Source organism: Hippocampus comes, unplaced genomic scaffold, assembly GCF_001891065.2.
Source record: "Hippocampus comes isolate QL1 unplaced genomic scaffold, H_comes_QL1_v1.1 scaffold36, whole genome shotgun sequence".
Classification (NCBI taxonomy): domain Eukaryota; kingdom Metazoa; phylum Chordata; class Actinopteri; order Syngnathiformes; family Syngnathidae; genus Hippocampus; species Hippocampus comes.
This window is the reverse complement of record NW_017805695.1, coordinates 4,481,391-4,505,085: the sequence shown is the minus strand read 5'-3', so window position 1 is coordinate 4,505,085 and position 23,695 is coordinate 4,481,391. Positions and strand designations below refer to the sequence as shown.

Genomic DNA, 23,695 nt, shown 5'->3' with positions numbered 1-23,695 from the left:
GTCTCAATTCGAGTATAGAAAAATGTTCTGTTATTGCTCCAGTGTCCCAGTCTAGTTGAGAACTATACAAATTAGTTTCATGTTCATTTTGCACAATTATCTACAGCTGAATTATATAATAACTGGTCTGACTTAAACACACACTCAGCAAGTTCGCTTGGGTCTAATTTTTAATCCAAACTAAGTGAATACTTGACAAACTCCAATCGCATTGGTCAGCAATTTTTTTCCTCCCCCCATTTAACGTGCAAGTCTTGAATGCCTCAGATGTTTTCATGCGTTCATTTATTTTGTGCAATGAAACACTTTGTCCCCCCCAAAAAATTTTGCTGCTGGAGACTCTAAATTTCTCCAGTGTGGGACAAATAAAGGTTATCTTATCTTATGTCTGAAGGCCTGAATTTATTTTTTGGGGGGAGGGAGGGTGGACAAAGCTACCGTTATCGACATTTATCTCAGTAAGACGAGTTTGCTTTGTGTGTATTCTGTACTAATGAGCAACTGTTATTAAATGCAACATCTGCTGTGGAAACTTCTTTTGTGGCATTCAATTCTCTATGCAAGCCAACCACTATAAAGTTTTCAAAAGTGTGTGAGGAGGAAAAGGATTATTTCAACGATCAAGTTTTTAGGATGCACAAAACACTGTTGCGTGATGTAGCTCAAATGGTTTGTAGAATTTATTCCAATTCCACGTTCATAAACAAAAAGCAGCTATTACAGAAATATGTACATGTCCATTCTTTTAAAATACTCACATTTCAGAAACCATTTTCAGCTTGGCCCCTGAAAAAGGTTTAGTCTGTGTGGCACTGCATCAAATGCAGAGCTTTTCTTCGGGTCATTTTAAACTCATTTGGAGGTTCAGGCTCATTTCTGCATGTGGGAGTTCTGAGTAACTTAAAAAAATAGCGCCATCTGGTGGACATGAGGAGGTGCTTGGCCCATTTGATGAAAAAAAGTTTGTGTGGCGCGACATCAAGCTTGCCATGCATGTCTGAATTGGCAAAGTTTGACTTGAGAGCAGGGTGACTGGATTCTATTGTGCTTCTCTGATGGGAAGCGGAAGGCGTAATAAGGTAATGGCACTGCATTGTGGAAGAAAGACTGGTAGGCCAGAACAAGTAGCAAGCCACGACGAGAGCAACACAAGTTTTTACCCTGCTCAGATTACATGATCGTTTGCATCTTTATAAATGATTCACTGGAAACTTGCAAGGGAAAAATGGAGACATCGGAGAAAAACGGTTTGCAAATCATCTTTAGAGCACTAATATGGACACGTGGACTGAAGAGGGTCTTGAAGGCTTTGTCAGATTCTGACCAGGTCCTGCTTGGTCATCCGATAATGTCAAGGTGCCACAAATATGTGAGGTCATGTGGCGCTACTGAAGGGAGTGCATGAAGCTGTCCAGATTATACTCGCTGTCATACTGTTGCTGGTCCCAGAGTTCTCCCAGCCCGTCCAGCACTGACTTCATGGAGGCCTTTCCTGAGGTCGATGTGGACTGTTCACCCCTTTCACCTCCCTCGTCCTTAAAGACAAGAAATACACATGGGTTCAATTAGCTCACTGTTTTACAGTTACACTCAAAGGTTTTTTTTGATGGTGAAGGTTTTTCCCCGGCATATATAAACTCTAATCGTTTTCTATTGGACAATAATCCCCCACCCAAAAAAACAGGTCAATTTATTGTAAAATAAAACCTGATTTGTAGGCAATCTCGACAGCTATTTTCACATCAAGAAGGTTTGTTTTCTCACTTTGTCAAGCGTGAAAAGGTTAAGGAGCTGGTCTGTGCCCATGCTCTGCAGGCTGGCATTCTCCTGGCTGATGATGGTGTTGGCTATGTTCATCTTGAACTTCTGCAGGCCCATGATCTTCTCCTCTAGGGTGCCTCGAGTGATGAGCCTGTACACGTTCACGACCCGTTTCTACACGATACAAAAAACACAGACGTGTATAAGATGAGGATCATGGCACCACCCCCTGCCACTTGATTCACACTTTTCCGATTGGTCACTAGTGCTGGTCATCACAGCACACAGCAGCGTGCCCTCGTGTGTACCTGGCCTATTCTATGAGCTCTGTCCATGGCCTGCAGGTCCCTCATTGGGTTCCAATCATGTTCCACAAAGACCACCGTGTCAGCACCAGTCAGGTTCAGACCAAGACCACCAACATGTGTGGTCAGCAACAGCACATCAATGGATGGGTCATTGTTAAACCTGTAGCCCAAAAAAAAAAAAAAAAACGATCAGTCCAGATTTAAAAGGACAATTGAAGGGCAGAGTAACAGTGTGAAGTGGACCGAACACTTACCGGGAGACGATTGCGTGGCGCAGGCCAGCCTGCACGCTACCATCCAGCCGCAAATATGTGACTGTGGGCATTTTGGGTTTCAGGAGATCATGCTCAACAATATCCAGCATACTCTTCAGCTGACAGAAAATGAGCACCCGATGCTGAGCCACCACTGCCTCCGTGCTCCCTTCGGAACCCCCGCCACCAAGTCCGCAGTCGAGGAGCAACTACACAAACACAGAAATTCATTGATTAAACAGAACCAGAATCACCCACTATAAAAAAAATGTCTTGTATGTATTCTTATCGCTACTTAAGTTCAAGTGTCCGGTCAATACAGATACATATTGAAGTGTAATGAATAAAAGTTGATCACCTGTTTCAAAGCAGAGAGTTTGGGAGCGTGCTGAATATCCCGCAGGTTGGAGTTTTGGTCTGCAAGCTGCTCAGTGATGCGTTTGTACTCTGGATGCTGTGGAGTCAACACCAAGCTCGGGTGGTTGCACAACTTCCGCAGATACTGCAGGGCCTGAAGGATTACACATTTCACTAGCAATTAACCAAAGTACCACTGATCCTAAAGTGTTTCTCAACTGTTGTCACATATTCTCTTATTTTCATGACCCACTTTTATAGAAGGGAAAAAAAAAAATAATCTGCCTTTCAGAACGTATGTATTTTTTAAACATAATAGAATCAAATGAAAAGTATATTCTTACACCATGCCGCAAATTAGTTCATTGGTGCACCATTCATAACTTCAAAATTTCATACGCTAACACCATTGTAATTCTTTACTACCTGTACGTGACCCTCTCTTGGGTCCCGATACACCAGTTGAGAATTATTGTCTTAGATGCCAGTCGTGTTGAGGAAATGTACCTGGAAGACGTGACCTGTGGCCTTCAGTTTAGGCTTTTCCTCCTGCTCTGCAGAGGCAACCGAGATGCTGTCGTCTATGCTCGCCTTAGCTCGAGACTTGGCAAAGTCTTCATAAAGCTGAACCTAAAAGTTTGTATGGAAAGCATTCAAAGTAAAGCAGAGAACAGTTGCATACAAACTATAATAGGCTTATATACTCTTAGTTGTTAGTGAAGGGAAAATGAAACTTCATGAAGCACTTGCAATTTTTTTTCTCCTCTAGATCATGATCTTGGTTTAAAGATAAAAGGGTAGTGCAATAGAAATGTATAAAATTTCCGCTGCATCATTAAATTAAGAGCCCCGTTGAGAGGAGTATAAAATATCGCAAGTGCGTCATGGAGTTTCATTTGTCCACATGTAATGTCTGTGTATCTGATAGTGATTTATATATTGAAAGCACACCAAAGAGAACCAATAAAACGTGACTAATACTGAGTAATCACAATAAAGTGCATTCGGGGTCTGTGACAGACCTGCAGAGGACTCAAGTTGCAGTAGTAGTCCTGAATTATTTTGGGAGGAAGGTCCTGCAGTACATCCTCTTTCATCCTTCTCAAAAGGAAGGGTAACACTTGGCGATGAAGCGCCTCCATGGCCAGGACGCCTAGAGGGAGAGAGCCCAGTTCACATTGACATCACAGCAAGCATTTGGAGAAAGGCCATGGGAGCCGTCATACCGGCCTCCTGTTCGCGTGAGGAACTTTTGGCGTCACGACTGGCCAGGATTGGTTTGCCGTAACGTGCAGCAAACTGGCGCTCGGTCCCCAGGAAGCCTGGCATGAGGAAGTCAAAAAGGGACCAGAGCTCCAGAACGTTATTCTGCAGATGAGATGAGGAGAGGAATTCTTGAAATTGGTCAGTAAATAAAAACATCGCAAAAAGGACCTCACCTGAATCGGCGTTCCTGACAAGATGACACGGAAGTTGGCAGCCAATTGTTTGATGGCTTTGGAAAGTTTGGTTTTGCCATTTTTGATGATATGACCTTCATCAAGAATACAGTAATTGAATTTTATATTTCTGCAAAAGCGAAAATCAAAACACATGTCAATAAATAGATGCACTGTGAAATAAGAACAGACTGATTCATGAGGGTACTTACTTAAAAAAGTCAATGTCGTTTCGTACAACATCGTAAGATGCCACGACAAGATTGTGTTTCTTCACTTGGTGTTGTAACCTGACAGCAAAATAAACCAACAGTCATTTGGATTTATTGCTGTGCGCATCTGTGAATAATACATCCCACACAAACTTGTGGCCTTACCGCATTCTCTCTGTAGGTGGACCAGTGTAGTGCAGTGGATTGAGGTACTCTTTGGCACAAAATTTGCCTACTTCATCCACCCAGTGACCGGTCAGTGTGGGCGGGCACACCACTAGAGAGGGGAGCGGGATGCAGTCTGCCGCCTTTGTCTTGGCATATTCCTGAGCCCTGAAAAAGACATCAACCAATCAGAAGGACGGTTGAGGCCCACTTAGTTCAAATTCACAATATACATTTCTACCATGGGATACCTTTCACATTTGGGCTTTGGCCAGTACCTGAGGTAGTGATCTCCTGCTAGAATGCAGATGGACTGCAGAGTCTTGCCGAGGCCCATGTCATCACACAGGATCCCATGCAGCTTGTACTTGTTGAGGAAGGACAGCCAGTTCACACCATCCTAAGAGATGAAAGAATGGTATTTTCGTTCATTAAAGCAGCACTTCATGTCAAGACGCCAAATGAAAAAATGTGCAGGGATCCATGAATGTGCCACATGCAGCAGGCACATAGCTTAAAAAATAAAGTGCATTAGGAAATGCATCCAGTGTAAAAACTGTGCCAAACAAATCAAAGTGACTCGCTATTGCGAGTCCCAAAGGGACAAGTCGAAAGTTGTCACAACAACACTTCAAATGTACAATATTTACATCATGATTCCAGGTCTATTTTCTGTGAGTCTACACAAAATGTATACTCACTACTCCAACAGACCAGGAGTCAAACTTAAGCGTCACAGTATTTTTTTTGTGCTTCAACAAATTTCTGTCCAGCATTGTACGTTTTCAGAGTATTGGATAATTATCATAACAAAAGATGAAATTACCCAACAAAAGTGTTTAGATAGATAGATAGATAGATAGATAGATAGATATATGCATACATACATGCATACATACATACATACATACATACAGGTTGAGGATAAAGCTGTTCGGATATCGGAGGGAGGGATGGTCTATGATTTAAAGGCAGACTTGTCAGAACAGTTATGTTAACCCTAAGAAAGACTCAAACCTGCTGGTACTTCCTTAGCTCTGCCTTAATGGGCACAGGGATGTTGTAATTCTCTAACTTTCTGCCATCTAGCAGTTGTTCCAAGAAGTGTCGCTCTCTAGCCTTTTGTCGGATCAGTTCAGCAGACATGGCAGGAGGGTCCGGTATACCTGCCTGGGAAACAAGCAGACCATCTCAGAGTGGGGTGGGGGGGGGGTGGGGGGGAATCCCTCGACAGTCCCAGAAAATATGTCAAGAGTCGAATGCTGCATGTCGGTCCTACCTCCAATGGCAAGAGGCGGATGAGCGTAGCAAAGCACTGCGTGGCCATGAAACGAATGCTGTCACTGGGATCACTCATACGTCCTAACACTGGTACAACCAGCAGCACAATGTAGGGCACAATATCCACATCCAACTGTTCCATGACACCTAAAAGTCAGTCAGTCAGTCAAGGACAATATCACGGACAAGTTTACTTCAATGCACCATTTCTTGAATAGAGGCCACAGTCAAATCACATGATAGCGTGCGGAGGATACAAGCCAAAGCCTCGATGGCCCCCTCCTGTTTGGTGCTGTCATGAATAGCAGCCAACCAGGGTAGTACACACTCGAGAAAAACATCCATGGTCTCCAGCATGGATATCTTACTAAGTACGCCCACACACCGTGCTGCCATGTGACGCACTGCTGTGTATGGATGCTGCAGGCAGGTAAACAGATGAGGAAGGTGTTCCAGCAGCTGAAATTCAACAGAAATACAAACATGACCATTCCGTGCAACAACTTTGAGTAATCCCTCTGCAAATAAATACTCAGAGCCTAGAACTGGGTGGCGCAAAGAAATAAGTCAACATCAATAAAGACTTGTCAGCGCATTTTACTGGAACAGAAGTTGCAATGAGGTAATTGCAAATATAAAAGAAAAGCCATGATGGTTAAATCATACCAGAGGTTTGAGCTCATGAGACATGGCTCCAGTCATGACTTCAAGCACTTGTAGTGAGTTTACCAGTTCCTGAGCTGCAACATCGCCTCTTTCCAACTGAATCTGCCTATCTGGAACATAGAGAACACAGGAAAGTCCCTCAAACCACATACAACATACAGTTTACCCATGAGTCATACATGGCAGTCACTGTAGTATTTTCATGCATCATTCACAACAGCGATGCAGAGAAAAAGCATGAAAACTGGGATTTTTATAATTCAACATACCGATATCATGATTTTCATTAACTGCAGTCCTCAAGGGCCCAACTGTGTTCTCCCAAAGGTACGGCAGGGACTTGGTGAGGTCAACACCAAAGTGCCTTGCAATGGTTGTTAAGGAGAACTCTGCCCCTCTCCTTTGAATAAGACATGGTTTCCTCTAAAACGAGAAAAATGCTGTTTATGAAAAACCCAATTTGTGTCCGCTCCGAGTTTTAAGCTCATTCCTCCATACCTCATCATTTTCTAAGCCAAAGGTGCTGCCTGGAGGAAGGTCAGAGGAGGGAGGTTTGGACGATTTGGGAACAGGGCCCCTTTTACTGGTGATTGCAAACGCTGCCCTTTGATGACGGTAAAGAGTCATGATGCCTCGAGTTTTGTTAACCATGTGATGCAGGCAGTCTTTGTCCAAGCCACTGCCTAGTGTCAATCAAGGAAAACAAATCAGTCAGAGCCTAAAATACTTTTACAGTGGGTCAATTTGGCTTCAAGTGTTGTTACCTTTAGAATTTTCCTGCGTGGGTGGTACAGGACAAGCAGCTGAGGGCGTAACTGAGGAGTCCGCACAGACTGAAGCACAGAGGTTTTTGATAATCTTGGGGTTGGGACATGGTGAGCGCCCACCACACTGCTGCAGCAGCTTCGCAATGAAAGAAGCGGCATAGCCCTGAATAAGCATGTTCTCCTCCCGCTTAATGGACTCCATCAGAGGCCGGACTAGTGGGTTGAGTTTGTCAGGAAGCACTTGTAGGTTGATCACTGCGCAGGCAGTGAACATGTGGACCCGGAGATGTAACAGCTGCCATTCATGGCTGGTTTCCATTACTGTGGCTTGTGCCTGCTGCCGTTTATTGTCCAATACCTGCCACGGTTTTGTCTTTATATTCAAACCAGCTGTCGATTCTGTGAAGACGGTGGTTAACTAGGGAATGAGCAGGAGAATGGAAGTTAAGACAAAATGACAAACGCAAAATGGGTGGTAACGATAAAAGCGATTATCATATTAAAATTGCCACCATAGTCACAGTCATGTTACGATATTAAAAGCAGCACATCAACCAAAAAAAAACAAAACATTACTTTTCACCCAAACAAAGCATTGTGAACTATGTAGACCATGACAGTTTGCACAGCTGAGCCAATAGGATCACAAGAATATACATTGACTGGCCAAGCTTATTTCTTTGAATCTGATATTATGTCCAAAAACACAAGAATGTGCCTTATTTATTTTTTACCGTATCATGGGCTTTTTTGTTACCGTATCATAAGATATTGTATATCAGCAACCTCCCCACACTATCGTGAAAGTTATCGTGAGTTTCATATTGTGATGACATCATATCGTGACGTTTGGATCTTGTTCCATCAGATGCCTGCAGTTCACCGACTAACAAGGCAGATGGGGGCATGTGTCATGTTTTACAAAATATACAGCCCAATTGTCATGCATTGTCACGGAGGAATCGATTGAAATAAAAATGCCTCATTCTCTGCAAAAGAAAATGAATGCGTGATCGTGTGTTTCAATGTGTGTCGGTGTACATACCAGCTCATTGGCTTGATCGATCGTGAAAACACTACAATTGAGGCGGTCTTGAATGTCTATGTGAGCCTCAGAAAGTAAGGCGATGAGCTGCTTGCATTCATTCTGCATGCGTGTGAAAGGGATGGCAATCTCATCGTAATACAATTGCTCTGACAGAATGGCAAGAAGACGAGGCTGCACCGTGCTTGACACCATCTGGCAATCCTGAAAGGGGGGGGGGCGGGGGTTGAAAAGATAAATCATTATTTGATTGCAAATGTACGTCTAGCAGCCTCATTCACACGAATGCAATAAAAATAAACAAAATGTTTTCACCTTTTGCAGAGCAGCCCACTCACAGAGTACAAGAGCTACAGCTATTCGCTGCAGTGCAGACTTTGAATTAAGGTGAAAGAGCAACAACTGGCCCAGAGACTCAGCTGGACGGATCTCCTGAGATGCAGCATTGAGGTGAGGGTCACAGATACACCTACACAGAGCCCCAAGCAATCTGGCGGAAAGAGATGAGAGAAACTCTTAAAATATGAATGTAAAAATGCACATTTCAAATTAAATGAAGAGCCACATTGGTCACAAGAAAAAAATGGGTCACAGTTTGTATAGTAAAAGCATGCTGACTTACTTGGCAGCCATGAGGCGAGCACGGATCACCACATAGTCCCTTGATACTGGGTCATCGGTCACTGTCTCTGCCCCCGCTATGTACTCCTGGACTGTTTCCTTTACCTGGTTGGTGGTCCCTTGGCGTGCCTTTGAACCAGCTTTATCCTGTTACATGAACACAAACGCACTCACACTTAAGTCATAGAATCTGTACATTCAGGTAAATACAAAGAATTTTCACAGTTTGTTAAATTATGCTCATGTCATTAAATAAAATGCCAGCATATTTTTTTTGTTATGTTATGACCAGAAAGCCCCTGCTTTCCTACCCAGGCTTTCAATTTCCTCTGGAAAAAAAAAACAAAAACAATTTCAAGTGATATAAGATTTGGATGGACGGAACAACCTTGGAGCGGGCCTTGACTTCAAGCAACATGTTGAGATCTATGGGAATGTGTGAGGCCTGCATCATGAGACAAAGCCAGGCACCCATCCATGGACAGCTGGCTGCTACCACATACTGTTGCGGAGCCTGAGAGAGTAGCTCTGTCCACACCTGTGTGCAAGTACAAGCAGCTCAATACAGCGCTGATAACTACATTATATGGATAAAATACAAAGACATCGAGCAAATAGTGTTCAATGCAACAAACCTTTTGGATCAGTTCTAGAATTTCCTCATTGCTTTCTAGTATACAAGATTGGAAAACGTGACGAAGCATATCTTGTAGGATGGGGTTGATCCACACTGCACATTTCTGATGAACAAAAGCACATCAGCAATGGATAATATTAGTAGGCTTCTATCCTAACTACATTTTAGCAATGAATAAAAAAAATGACAGAATGAAAGAAAACAACATTTAAACATTTGTTACACCACATAGCCAATTTTCTTTAGCCAAACTTTACCTGATCAGATTTAGACAGCAGTGTGAAAAGCGTTTCCAATGCAGCCCGTCTAACTGATGAGATAGTGTGTCTCAAGAAGGGCCACACCCGGGGGACCAGCACTGTTAATGACTGCTGCATACTAGCAGGACCAAGAAAGTTTATCAACACAATTCCAACTTGTTTTAATGAATTATATGACCACAGAAATAGCAAGACAAGGGTTAAAAACACACAAGCAAACAGTTAAAGCATTTCATATTCAGAAGAAACATTGGAATATTGTGACAAGCTGTCATATGTAATCAAAGTAACAAGACGAGAATGTCACAGTCATCACCATCTCATAAAGAACTGTTGTCATTCAGCGTTTACTCTGTGAACCTCAATTAGACCAACCTGCACTGTCGAACCTGCGGGTAGGTGAGCAAAGACGATAACAATGTCATGATGCTGTTGGTGGAAGCAGTGAGGTCGTCCAGATCCAAAAGAGCATCCCACAATGTGTTAATGATGAACGGTACCTGTGGTGCACATAGCCAAGAATGTGGAAAAACAATAACTGCATCCACCCATCTATCCACCCACTTTCGAATCCTCTTATCCTCATGAGGGTCGCGGGCATGCTGGAGCCTATCCCAGCTGGCTTCGGATAGTAGGCGGGGTTCACCCTGATCCAGTTGCCAGCCAATCGCAGGGCACACATATAGACCAACAACCGCTCACACTCACACCTAGGGACAATTTAGAGTGTTCCATTAACCTGCCGTGCATGTTTTTGGAATGTGGGAGGAAACCGCAGTACTCTGAGAAAACCATGCAGGCACAGGGACAACGTGCAAACTCCACACAGTAAGGCCGGAGCCAGAATCAAATCCTTCATCTCTGCACTGTGAGGCGGACATGCTAACCAGTCGACCGCATTAACTGCATTTCTAGTTTATTACTGTACCGTACAACATGCTTTTTGAAGGAGCCGTACTGTGGCTGACTCTAAAACTGACCTTATTGGGCAGGAGCTGCACCAAGCCTTCCACCACAGGGATGAGTGCTGCAGCAGCCACAGCCCTGACATCATCATCAAGGTCCTGAAGGCCCACGGTGATGGCAGGGAGTAGCCGCGGGAGTAATACAGAGATCAGGTCCTAAGAAGCATAAACAACAGAAATGATGGTCAGTGCATGGACGTTCACTACAAGACGGTAGTTCATTTATTCAAATGAAGTACTTTTGCTACCACGATACAGGGAAATGTGCATTTTGTTTATCGCCACCCACCATTGCCAAGCATGTTCATCATGAACATATGGCAATCAAGTTATGCCCTTCTCAGTCTACTACAGCCAAACTAAACAGGCGGTACCTGTCGGACTGCAAGAGCATATTTGATTCCGAGGAGGCCTCCGTGACGGACTTCCCACTGGTCTTCTTTGAGCAGCTTCAGCAGGACATCTACCGTCATAGACACACCAGTCTCATTCATGTGGCGAAGAGCCACACCAAGCGTCTGAGCACACGTCTCCCGGACAGGTGCCACTACCTGGCAAGACATCAACAAGGATTAAGTAGAACGTTTACAACAAATCTGTAAAACATTAGTGTTTTGTTGTGGCTTTATTGCAGCAGAGCTTTGTTGCAGCTGCAGCTGTTGTGAAAGTGCTTTATAAATCAAGATGTATTGTATGAATGTTCAGAACTTTAAGGGTATGGATGATAAACCAGAACTATGCGTGATGAAGACCAACCTCATCCGATACAAAATCTCCAAAACGGTCCAGAGCGAAGACACACAGCAAACGGATGACAAGGTCTTGTATCCACTCCTCATGCTGCCGCAACATCTTTATCAACACAGAAGCCCCACAGTTCGTGCTAAAATTCTCTGCTAAACATTATCAACTCTAATTAAGAATTATCATATACCTGCTCTGCAGTGCTTCCCACAAGCTTGCCACCTCCTGCACCATGGGACTTGAGGATTTCTCGAAGACCAGTGCCTGCACCATGACGGATCTGAAAACAACAAGTCACATCAGGTCCATAACTACTGGGACATCGACAACTCACCTTTTTGGCTCTAAACACCATGAAACAACTTCATGTGCTTTAACCGCTGACTTTCATCTTTAATCTGAAGGGCTTTACATCCAAATCAGGTGAACGGTGTCTAAATTACAGTTTGTTCAGATGCCTCCCACCTTTTTGGCTTACTCATGCAGAGTGGTGGATCTTTCTACCATTTTACGCTGGAACAATTTTTCTACACAACGGGAACTTGCCATACTCCCACTGTGGTTATTTATAGTGTGTTGGATATTCATTGTGAAATGCAGTAAGACAGAACAAGGTTTAAGAGACAGACAGAGACAACTGAGCAAAATATAAACACCCACACCCACCTACAGATATTAGAAACATTACATATAAGATCCATTATATAATGTATACTGAGAAGATAGTGTGCCACTTTGTAAGGAAGGAATGCACCGATAGCAAATAGGACAGAGCAGGGTCGTATGGGACAGGGATAGTGAGTCAGGCAGCGCTACCACTATGTGGTGGGAGTGGCGATACAGTGCCCAAACATCAAGGATTGGATTGCGTACTTTCTGCATGGGACAATACGCCTTTGATGGACCACAATTTCTGTCTCGCCCCCAGAAGGATGCCAACCACCTCACTCAACCATTTCCTTATACTGAATTACGACCCTCCATTTTAAATAGTGAAATTCTGCCTTGCCGTGCCTACAGTTGAAAGGTAACTTTTTTTTTGTACCTCCCAGGAAGGATTAAAGAGGTCATTACAGAGCTCTTCACTGAAGCTTTCCAAAGGCCACTCTTGAGTCTAAAAATAGAGTTAGAATTAGTTAGTTACATTTGTACATGATTAGCACAATTATTACTAGATTACACTCCATTTATAAACAAAATGTCCAGCTTCATTACCTCGTCTGAAAGACTGGAGTTATCTGGAACTTTGTTGATTAGGACTTTGTGATCCGTTGCTGGCTGGTCAATAACTATGCTGTTGGTGGTTTTCCTTCGTTTCTCTTCAGGCTCACCTTCACAACTGTCGTTACTGAAAAGGAGGGGAAGAATTTAAAAAAAAAAAATGAGTAAAAGGTCATCATGTAGTAAAAAATAACTTTTAAAAAAAGCAATGTATTTAAACCACATTTCAGCTCGCAAGCTTACAACACTTCATATTTAAACATTTGCGTGCCCTTCTTCGAGAAGACACAAAAAATATGAATTGGCTCGACAATCATAACTTTGGCTTGGTCCTGCTCCAAAGGACAACAATGGACGGCAAAACAGTACAGGTAAATTGTTATTAACAATCTATTTTACAAGGTGAAAAGTTCCTGGATTGGTGTAATATAAGATGCATTTGAAACCCAAACTACAAAATGAGTTTTCCACTGAATATTGGCCAGATGATCAACTAACTACTGCTACAAAGATTTCCTGCAGCATGTGCTTCATTCAGAGCATGAGAAGAGGTGGGAGTTGGCAGGACAACATGTGGCGGTTTCACCACAGCATTTCGCTTGCTCGCAATGCCATGAGGATCAAACATTTCCTGGCTGACAAGAACATTGTTGTGCTGGAGCAACCTCCCAACTTACCCAGCCTAGCTCTGTGTGACATTTTTTCCCTCTAGCCTAACCTCAAGGAAGTCACCAAGGGGACCGGTTTTGAATATATGGATAATAGTGTGGCAGAGAGGCTGGGAAAGGGTATTCGGCTCCAAACGGTTTACTTTGATGGGGAAAGTTGCAGTTCATTGTTGAAATATAATTTTTCTAACAAACCTCATCCATTAAAACAACATTTAAAGTAATTATATTTACATTTGTGCCTCTTTATCTACACTTTAGGACATACACATTAAACAGCTAAGAAGTGGGCAGACAAAATTCTCTCACAAATGTATCCCACCCAAGACATCGCCAACTTCTTCCTTCTGGTCATTCCAACAAAGGCTTCACTCGTCGATCAGTAATGCCGCAGTAGTCTTACTTCTTAATGACATCCTGTACTTTGTACATTGTGTATGAATCCTAAATGCACCTTTTTTTTTGGTTTCTATAGTGTGACTGAGACCAACAACCGTTTATAATTTTCTCATGCTAAGCGTTTAGCATACTGGGCACAAGATAATTCACATTCACAAAATGAAATGCAAAACAATGCACTTTTCAGTTTCCCTCCAGGCTTTGTCTCACCTTTTTTCATTTGGATCCAAGTCTCTGGATTTTTGTTTTGCAACTAGCTTTGCCAGCCTCTTTGCCTTATTCTTCTGGCGATTGCTCATGCCTGGCCGGAATTCGGAATCGATCAATTCGGCAGCTTGAATAGGCTGAAAAGATTAGATTTATTATTTCATTTCAGAAGCAAAAACACAAACATACGCAGAGCAGTAAAATGAACGGTGTGCAAATGTCAAATTCACAGCGGCTGTACACTGAAAAGTCGAATAAAAGTTCAAATTGGCCCATAAAGAAAAACACATTTTACTGTTGCAAAGTGACCGATGTACTGACAACTGCTTGTATAGATCCGATTTGTAAATTACCAGTGACAAAGATTTTACGAAGTTGTAGGAGTGCTATAAGACAATGTTGAATCTAGACAGATAAAGAGAGTGGGATACAGGGTGATTTATCAATGTTACTGCAAAGCCAAAGACCACACTTAAGCAGAATCATGGTCCCTTAAAATTACATTCTGATTCTTCAGCCAAGGGATGCATGTTCAATTACATTACCCAACAATGAATGTTTGGACTGGAACATTGTAATTACGAAGCTATACTTGATTTGATCATTTCCTTCTCGACCTTACTAAGCAACATCTGAGGACACAATATTGAGGTCTGAGAACTGTTCGCAGTTACGCCTGACTTTTCACCGAGCAACCAAATGTCTCAGACAAAAGCAGCGAGTGCAAAATACCTGGTCGTAGACGCCTACATATGTTCTGTTCATGCTAAGAGCTATGACATTGAAATGAAGACCTACAACATGATTACGGGAGCTGGATCCTGCAGTGATCTTGCTCCCGTGAGGCCTTGTCCCACTGGATAGAGAGGTATAGTCAAGGTCCTCGTCATTGAACAACTCCTCTGTGTCCATGCCAATCGCAGCACCTATGTCAAGTCCCAGCTTCTTCTGAAGAAGCTTTCTTTGACAGGCCAGACGTTCCTTGGGGTCCATCTCACCTGAAAATATACAACAGTTGGGAACCATTCAACTAATCAATGACAAGTGCAGCAGCCACAAAAAAACTTAAATACACACAAAAAACATTTCTAGTCAAGTTGTGCCATGTTCAAGTTACATACACTCTATCATGAAAAGCAGAACACAAAGCTGCTGTGTGGCCCTTAAGATCATTAGTTTGACAGCACTTCTTCAGTGACTTGTACCAGTCGAAAGCCATATTGCTCTCGTAACTCTGGCTCTCAACATAATAGTGCATCAGAAAAAATACTTTTGAATAAAACCGATAGGAAAAGCAGTCAGTGAGCAATGAGCACATGGTTACAAATGGGATGCAAATGACATGTGCTTTCAGGCCTTTTGGCAGTTTTGTGTAAATGGGAATTGTCTTGCTAATGTTGAAGACACTATGCAAGACATACTGTAAAACACACTATTGACACCCTCAAAATGCTGTCTTCACTATATTGTTCTCGTGTTAAGATGGCTTGACTTACACATTTTGTCATCTTGCAATTCAAACTCTGCCCCAGCAGATCCCAGAAGAGACGCTCCATGTTTGAGTAGGCGGGAAATGTCAAAATGGTAGAAACTCAGCCTGTCACAAGCTGGATCCTCTGGTGACAATGACTCTGTAAGAAAAAAATAATAATTTCATGACAGTAAATTTAAAAAGTGCAAACAACACACCTTTAGCCTTCTGACAAAAGTTCAAAAGACAAAAGTCTACTGTGTTTAAGAGCTTAGATGCTCCACATTCTTGAAACAAATCACGACTTTGCAAGCAAGGCTACTACTCTTCAGCATTTGTTATAGTCAGTGTTGATCAAGTTGTTTTTTGTTAGAGATTATGACAACAATAAAGTGAAGTTGAAGCTTTTTTTTTTTCAATACCAAACATAACTTTCACTAAACCAAAACAAAGTGTATTCACACAAAAGAGAAGTTGAAATAATTTAACAGATTTGGTTTAAAGACATGTATGTTAGCCTTTATTGTCCATCACTAAACCAAACAAACATGCAGTGTTTATATGGCCAGTCGTAGCAATCACCTTCTTTAGGCTTTGGGACAGGGTTCCACTCCGGAATATTTTTCACAATAGCCTCTACAGCTTGGCCTGCAGCTATACGAGTGTCCCAGTTGGGACTCCTTACATAGGTCAAGACCTTAGAATAGACAGAGCCAATTTATTGCATTGACAATTCAAATGTCCGACAAGCACAGCAATTATGACTGAAAACAAATAAACCAGCTAAATACCCCAAGATAATCTGGTTATTTAAGACATCTATTAAAAACCTTTTGAGGTAAGGCAATCAAGCATACCTTGGATAATAGGTTATTGAGCTCATGTGGGTGGAGTTTCACCACTTCTCCTAGTTGCTGGGCTGCTGCTTTCCTAGTTACCGGAGTTGTTCCAGTGTCAAGTAGGATGAACAAACGATCAAGTCTAGAAATAAATATATAAAAGGTCACCAGAAACAACACAAACAACAATCAACACGGTGGGGCCTGCATAAGACAATGTTAATTTCTCTACAATTACTGGAATCTGGAACGTGAAGCTGGAAGTAGGAGTAATTTTTGCTTAGGAATGTATGGGACAGCAGACCCATGTCTAACAATCAAGGGGGAACAGTGCATTACTTAAGCAGTCTATAAATACAGTGAAGTGGATTACAGGTGTACTGTAAAGGTTTTGCCCCCAGGTAAAACTAATACCTGAAGCTCATCCACAGCATCGTGGTAGATCGCTAAGCAAATGATGACCACTACCACACCAAAAGGACTTGGAACAACGAACACTTCAAACGTCCGACGTGTGCACATCCAAGCCAAAGTAGTCTAATTATTCTGACGAATTCAAAAGTAAATTGTTGCTGATTAAAATTTCTCCTCTACACCTACACTTATTTTGTAATTATGCTCCGTTTTTATGGGGTTAGCTGACCCAACCATCATGTCATCACGTTGTCGTTGTCCTGCATCTAGTGCGGCTGTTCGGATAGCTTTTTCAGGACGCCGTTCTTTGGTAAATCGAACGCCACACTGTTCCGTATGCTAGCTAGCCAATTGTTTTCAGTGAAGTCCGATACATTAAAACTATGCGTTAGCGTAACGGGGGCCAATCTTACCTTGTTACGGCCATACTCAGGAGTCCTTCCGCTATTCCCGTCCAACATTCAAATCGAAACTATAGAATCCACACGACTGCTGTTAAACGGTTCCAAAGGGGTCGAATAATAGCAGGCGAAGTCATTAGCTAGTTAGCAACTAGCGTTAGCGAGTCGAGGCCCGGCCGTCTGCGGCTGTGCTCCTGACCGCCCCAAGTGTGTCAAACCAAGACGCCGAGTTCAATACGAATTCATGGCTTCAAAGTTGTCGCTCTTGCCTTCCTACTATCTTCTGACACCAAATATTACCAAGTGCCACACACGTATCAATCCATAGCTTATGTCACCCTTCAGAACCCTTCGCAGAGAAAATTTTCAACCGAATTAAGAATAAAGAGTTATTTTGTGTCGCTGTGAGCGCGACCCAGTAGACTGTTTTTATACGAGGGGCCATCTTGCATTTATTCCTTCCTCCGTGGTAGGCGATCGCTGATTGGCTAAACACATCACAGAGAGCCAATCAATGCACACGTTAGAAGGGGAGACGAATAAAGAGGAACAAAACGTGAATGGACGTTTTTTTTACAACCTTTGACGCGTCAGGCATTATTTTATTTCGCGTGGCTGTACGCGATCTTTAAACACACGATATGTAGCCAATACATCAATTTGTGCGTGTGCACAAAATCCTACAAGAGCGTACTTACGAATAATATTTTGACATGGCTTTGTTTTTTAAAGCTGTCTCGTATTTAAGGTTGTTGTACTACAGTACACTATTTCCCTGCAAGTCCTGTGTTTGATTTTATATTTAAGGGTTAGGTTCAATGAAATAGAGTGACAATACACAGAGCTGACCGTGGTGCTGAACACTACTCCTTCATGACAACACGATTTGAAAAAAAGAGACAGCATTGGGGAAATCTTAATTGAGGAATGTAAAAATGTCCTTTATTTCTTCATGAAACGTATTTATTTGAATTGAGTGAAGTCCTACCTGGTTATTGTTCATGAACTTCTTGAAACAAAGATGAATGTGACATTTTAATATGTACTGTCTAATAATTTTGAGTACAGATACATGTCTGAATTTCTCCATGAATTCAAAATGACTCTCTGACTTAATGAGAATCCAGTCTTTTTTGGATTTTCATTATGAAATATGGCTATGAAATCTCAATGCAGAATAATTTGAAATAGCCTACTATACAATAACACAAAAAAATGGTGCCAGCAGACAAGCAATCCATATAATTTTTCTTGACTGTGGGGTGCGGACAGAAGATTATTTTACTTTATGACCCCTCGATTAAAAGCAGATGCCCCTTCAACCAAAGCTGTCAGCGTCAGTGGATAATCACTTTTAAAAATTCCGCATCTGGGTCCACGTGAGAACGGCACCGTGATTGGTTGGTTAGCACAGTGTTTTTCAATATTTTTCAAGCCACGGCACATTTCTTTCATTGAAAAAAGCCCGCGGCACACCACGAATGTGCAAAAAACTTACTTTAACAATTAAGTGTTATATTGTTACTATAAGCGTTTTTTAACATTAAAAATTAACGCAGTATTATAACATATTGAATAGGAATCAAATCAACATCAATCCAATATTTGGTGCATTCGTTTTAATGGCAAGTAAAATATAGTCAATTAGAACTTTAACTTGCTTAGGGTCGGATTTTTTTCTGTGTGACAGCCGGTTCTTTTTCTCCCGGTCGTTTGCGCTCTCCCGCAATATTGTACCAGTCCCTTTTCCCATCTTGAGTCTTTTTATGATTCCAACATCATTCAAATGACTTTCCTGCTGAACGTTTCGCTTGAGGTAGTCCAGCTTCCATTTAGTCCATATTTTTCGCTTACATCTTTAGCATGTTTTGCACTCGAAAAAGAAAATATCTCACCCAGTTTCACTGCTTGTTCTTCTATTGTCACATCCTCCGACAGCCATTCCAACTTAAAAGAACCGCGGTTCATTCTTATTTTGGTTTGGGGAGGAGACGTATGGCATTCACTGTGCGGTCGTTTTGCAATGATAGGGGATTAGCATTAGCGTCACTTATCGCCGCCGCACTGTTATTGTTATGGAGCAGAGAACTTGCGAAAGTACTGTCAATGTCGTGTTGGCTGCATAGCGTCATTGCATCATATCGTGTGATTGGCTGGACACCTGTCACTCACTGAATTACACAGCAAATTGATACAGAAAAAAATTACATACCGTATCTAATTCAGTTGCAGTGCGCTGACTGCGCTGGATAGGTTTTCTTGGTCGCTGAGAGCGTGCGACCAATGCGAGGTTGCGAAGCTAAGAGGAAACATTGGTGCGTTTGCATCTCCGGTAAACGTAAATCTAAATGAAAGATATATTTCATTGTTTTGTCTAGTGTCGGAAACTTCGCTTGTCTCGAAGCATAAGGCAATTTCCTAGCTGCTGCTGCTCCCTACCGGTATGGAAGAGTACTACATGATTACTCTTCCAGGAGATCGACCGCACAGGGATACATATTATATGACTGTATTTCCCACGTATATGCACGCCCTACGATTGGCTGGCAACCAGTTCAGGGTGTGCATTGCCTACTGCCCGAAGACAGCCGGGATAGGCTCAAGCATGGCTCGCGACCCATCCATCCATGTCGCGGGGCATGCTGGAGCCTATCCCAGCAGTCTTCTGGCAGTTAGGTGGGGTACACCCTGAACTAGTTGCCAGCCAATCGCAGCGCCTGTGACCCCTATGAGGATAAGAGGATTAGAAAATGGATGGAAGGATGCTTGTATTTTGCCTCAGGTTGACATTCTACTGCAAAATCTTTTGTCTGTTTTCTTCTTATTTTTGTTATATGTGAATGAGCGACTATGGGTGGACAGACAGTGTACAAATGTTGAAACACTGTTTCGATTCTGATTCTGATTCTCAGGGATTTGATGACAGAGAGGGTTACATACATTTTTTTAAATTGATGAAGCAAAATTTTGTATCTAGAAGAAAAGTCACTTTTTTTCCAGCGCAGAAGAGCTGATGCACCACTCTACAGTTCTAATTTGTTCAAGTGCCTCAAAAAGAAATTTCAAATAGACAACACACTGCTTTCGGTGACGATCGAGTTCAACAGAGATTTGTATTTTATTTAAAATGGGCATTAGTGCGCAGCACTGACTGAAATATGTCTACAGAAGAGCAACAGTTTCTCTGCATGTGAACTGATTCTTTCCACAGTTCACAAATATGTAAACAAAAAATCTATACATGTACAGAAAAATACAATTGCGCTCACAAAAAAAAATCATTGTCCACAAACGGACATGAACCCCGTGCTATTATTGCCTCAACTGAGCAGTTATTAGCAACACAGCTGAAAGGCACTTTCTTTTCAATACATCTTAGGTACTTTGACTTCAATAAATAAAATTGTGGCCTGATACAAAATTATTGTGATACGAGTAATACAATAGTGCAAAGTCACTAGTGGTACTCAGACAGCACTCATACAATAGAACAAAAATCCTAATACTGGCTCTCCACAGAAAATTGCGACAGCATGCATATTGCACATTGCTTAAACCTTGTGATCCAAAGTGCTGCATCCTTCTCGTCAAGTCCCTACAAATTAAAAGCATGCTTTTTCATTCAGTGTCATACCCATTTGGAGAAATTTAGTTTCTTCTCAATCACTTAATCCCAAAAGTCTATCACCTGTCATAGCATGGAGCACAACTGTAGTGCATGCCGACTTGGTAAGCCCTGTTTGTAAGGTTAGACTTTGGATCCAACGAAGCAGTGATGGCCTGAGAACTGCCCTGCAGGGGGCCATTTGAGACCTGCAGATTAGTGGTGCGGGCCACATATGAGGCAGGCCTATGGTTTGCGGCTAAAGCTGGCTGTGTAGCTTGCTGGCTATACTGCATGCCGGGCCGGTGCAGGTACTGGGCTGCCTGGCTCGCACTGTGGAAGACCTTCTGACTTTGCTGCTGTGGTTGTTGGCCGAGCGGCTGGCATTTTTGCTTGTTGGCCTCTTTGACATCACTGTCATGTGCACTGAAAAAAGAAAAAAAAAAGACAAAAGAGTGAATGACGGGTAAAAAAGTTCAATCGACAAAATATTCAAGACTCTGCATCAGTGTCACCTTGAATTAAAATGTACTTCATTCGTGTTCCTTTACAATAGTAATTTTTCACAAGGTTTGATGAGAATTTTAAAAATTGTCAGATACACACATGAGGAGTTTCTCGGCACATGGGACTAGGTTCTCCCATGAATAGCCTGTGAGCTGCTGCAATCGGGGTGCCCACGTTGGGGATACATGCAGGATGAGACGTGAGGCAGCGACACATGCAGCAGCCACCAGGGAGGGTGCAAAACATAAAAACACATGATCTAAGGAAAGAACAAATGTAACAAAATTAGAGAAGACAATATTATGTCTACATACGAGTGGGATGCCATTGTTGTACGAGTTTAAAGGAGACATTATTGATCCCCACCCACCACTCAAGTTAAAACAGTTCCAAGATGTCTTCAAAAAGGTCTCAGAATTGCTTTGATTAGTATTGGCAAAAGATGAAGGAGTGCAGCACACTAAACATCCACTTGCTAAGAGCGAAGTTAAAATTACTCCGTTTGAAGGGTCTGTCTCATTCAAAGAGCCTCTGCTCACCCTTCCCATCTGAACAAGTCTGGCTTTCATTATTATAGCAGCACTATGGCCTTGCGACTAGGCAAGTGGGTACTTATCAAACAACCCAGCCTGAAGACAAATGAAACTTGTTATCAAGCAGCCCAGAGTCTGAAATGAAAGCCACCATGTAGACAAAGTAAAAGCAATATTTGTGCTGTAATTTGTGAAGTCAGGAGTTTATGACCAAGCCGCCAAATTACACTTGACGATTTGTTTGTGGATGCGTCGTTTAAAGCTGACATTGCCAAATACCAATACATATAAAATACAATACATGCCGATTTATATCACGCTTTCACAACAGCTGCAGCTGTAACAAAGCGCTTTATAAAACAGGTAACACAAAGTAAATAATAAACACAACACACAACATAAAAACACGGACAGTTGTGCAATCTTAACCGCTTTTCCCTCATGCGTTTTGTTGTTTGAAGCAGTAAAAACACCCCAACATTGGCATTCGCGTATGCTCTGGGCATCAGAAATAACATTGGAGTAATGCTCATCTGTGCTTACCATTCCATTTGACATGATTGTGTTAATAAGCAGTCATCTCAAATTAAGCTAAACCTCAGAAAAATTGAAGGATTTTGGTTCACTGAGAAAAAGCACTGCAAGCTCTCCAAACATTCGACAAGAGGTACAAAGTGTAAAATTATTTATCTTTGTCAGAGATTGATATTAACGAGACTGATCATATCCCTTGCTAATAATACCTTGCAGGGAGACTTCTAGGAAGTAATCAGCATACTTGGCCATATAGAGTTTTGTTTTCTCCAGACAGGACATAGGCCAGCCATCATGTAAGTCTCCCTCGTGAACTGCAATAGAAAGGTAGTATTCTATAAAATGAGCTGCTGTGGGAAGGTACAGGTTCCACTGGAAGGATTCTAGCAGGAAAAGCTCCATGTGTAGGAGAGCCTGCTTCGTCATAACTAGGTTCATGGTGCTCATGCACCCCAGACTGTTAAGAGTCTCCAGTTTTGGAACCCTGTCCTCCCTTTCCTCAAATTTACCTGCAGCAAGGAAAGCAGAACATTACTACACTCAAAAATCAGAAAGGCCATTCCCACCCATCGGAGCAGTTTCACACTTACTGGCCAAAAGAAGACATGAGAGTGAGACCATGTGGAGCTGCTGCACCGTGACATCATAGCGGTCCATGAAAAGGTCCAGCAGGTAAACAGCAAGGTGCCGAGCTGTGGGACACAGTCGGAAGTGGTTGCTGATGATGGCTATGAGGTCTGCAAAGTATCGCCTCAAGTTGAGCTGAGGGGACTGGCCTTTGAAGGAGGGCAGCTTGAGCTCCTGAATGACAACATTTTGCATTTGATAACGGTATTATAGCTGTCGTTTGGCCTCACTCTGTCATCATACTATGCATACTCAGCATAAGGTGTGGATACACAAGACACAGACTCCCTAGGCTAGATTCTCCGATAATGAAAATTCTGGGTCACATACATTTGTCACAAGCCGGGTTTTAAAAATGTATGGAACTGTTGTAAAAACAGTTAGTAGATGTTTAGAGGGAGAAAAAAAAACACAAGCCTTTGTTTCCTTGTTACTTCGTTTGTTGTGAGTCATTAAAAGAACAGTTCTGCCTAGTTTCTCAACAGCTATAAGGGTATAAACTATATAGTGTGGAGATCATATCTAAGGAAACAAATTACAACCTATTCTCAATTCTATTTCAATATATCATAATGGCAGAACGTATTTTATGTTCGATTTGAATCAATTAAAACATCTGATGTTCACACAGAAATTCAAACAAACTTTAAAGCAGGTGTCACCCACGTGGTGCCCGCAGGTCTGCCTGAAAATAGCTCACAGTGACAAGCTCGTATTGTGTGCGTATTACTATTTACAAAAAAATAAAACTCTGCTTACCGTTAGGTTACATCTTATATATATATATA

The 23,695-nt window shown here is 42.2% G+C and overlaps 2 protein-coding genes across 3 annotated transcripts in view; both read right to left on the bottom strand.

The window, feature by feature from the left end:
• Window positions 1-414: 414 nt before the first annotated feature.
• Window positions 415-17,553, bottom strand: btaf1 (BTAF1 RNA polymerase II, B-TFIID transcription factor-associated). Its single transcript, XM_019881923.1, has 38 exons — window positions 17,115-17,553; window positions 16,306-16,429; window positions 16,031-16,145; window positions 15,474-15,608; window positions 14,776-14,975; window positions 13,981-14,114; window positions 12,698-12,830; window positions 12,528-12,596; window positions 11,673-11,762; window positions 11,495-11,590; window positions 11,113-11,289; window positions 10,754-10,894; window positions 10,149-10,273; window positions 9,771-9,891; window positions 9,512-9,616; window positions 9,265-9,414; window positions 8,878-9,023; window positions 8,571-8,745; window positions 8,256-8,459; window positions 7,208-7,628; window positions 6,942-7,126; window positions 6,713-6,866; window positions 6,444-6,553; window positions 6,035-6,236; window positions 5,776-5,924; window positions 5,514-5,666; window positions 4,775-4,896; window positions 4,497-4,664; window positions 4,332-4,409; window positions 4,120-4,249; window positions 3,907-4,048; window positions 3,703-3,833; window positions 3,188-3,310; window positions 2,682-2,834; window positions 2,324-2,532; window positions 2,070-2,229; window positions 1,765-1,935; window positions 415-1,535 (listed from the first exon to the last, which is right to left on the bottom strand). Exons 1-38 carry the CDS (start codon window positions 17,126-17,128, stop codon window positions 1,386-1,388), a joined length of 5,565 nt encoding a protein of 1,854 aa, XP_019737482.1. The 5' UTR covers window positions 17,129-17,553; the 3' UTR covers window positions 415-1,385.
• Window positions 17,554-20,201: 2,648 nt separating this feature from the next.
• Window positions 20,202-23,695, bottom strand: part of ccnj (cyclin J) — a 4,759-nt gene continuing 1,265 nt past the window's right edge. Inside the window, exons 3-6 of one of the 2 annotated variants that reach the window (XM_019881932.1) lie at window positions 22,871-23,081; window positions 22,490-22,789; window positions 21,313-21,472; window positions 20,202-21,132 (exon numbers count right to left, since the gene is read on the bottom strand). In XM_019881932.1, coding sequence (XP_019737491.1) covers window positions 20,787-21,132; window positions 21,313-21,472; window positions 22,490-22,789; window positions 22,871-23,081 — 1,017 coding nt within the window. In that variant the 3' untranslated portion in view covers window positions 20,202-20,786. The remainder of the gene's footprint in view (window positions 21,133-21,312; window positions 21,473-22,489; window positions 22,790-22,870; window positions 23,082-23,695) is intronic. The other variant, XM_019881933.1, reaches the window with a different exon arrangement.

Excerpts from the sequence above, each read along its gene's own strand:
- btaf1 (XM_019881923.1), bottom strand. Across the intron at positions 12,597-12,697 it reads ACTCCAGTCTTTCAGACGAG|ACTCAAGAGTGGCCTTTGGA; the intron begins GTAATGAAGCTG and ends CTCTATTTTTAG. Across the intron at positions 9,024-9,264 it reads AAGTCAAGGCCCGCTCCAAG|GATAAAGCTGGTTCAAAGGC; the intron begins GTTGTTCCGTCC and ends TTCATGTAACAG.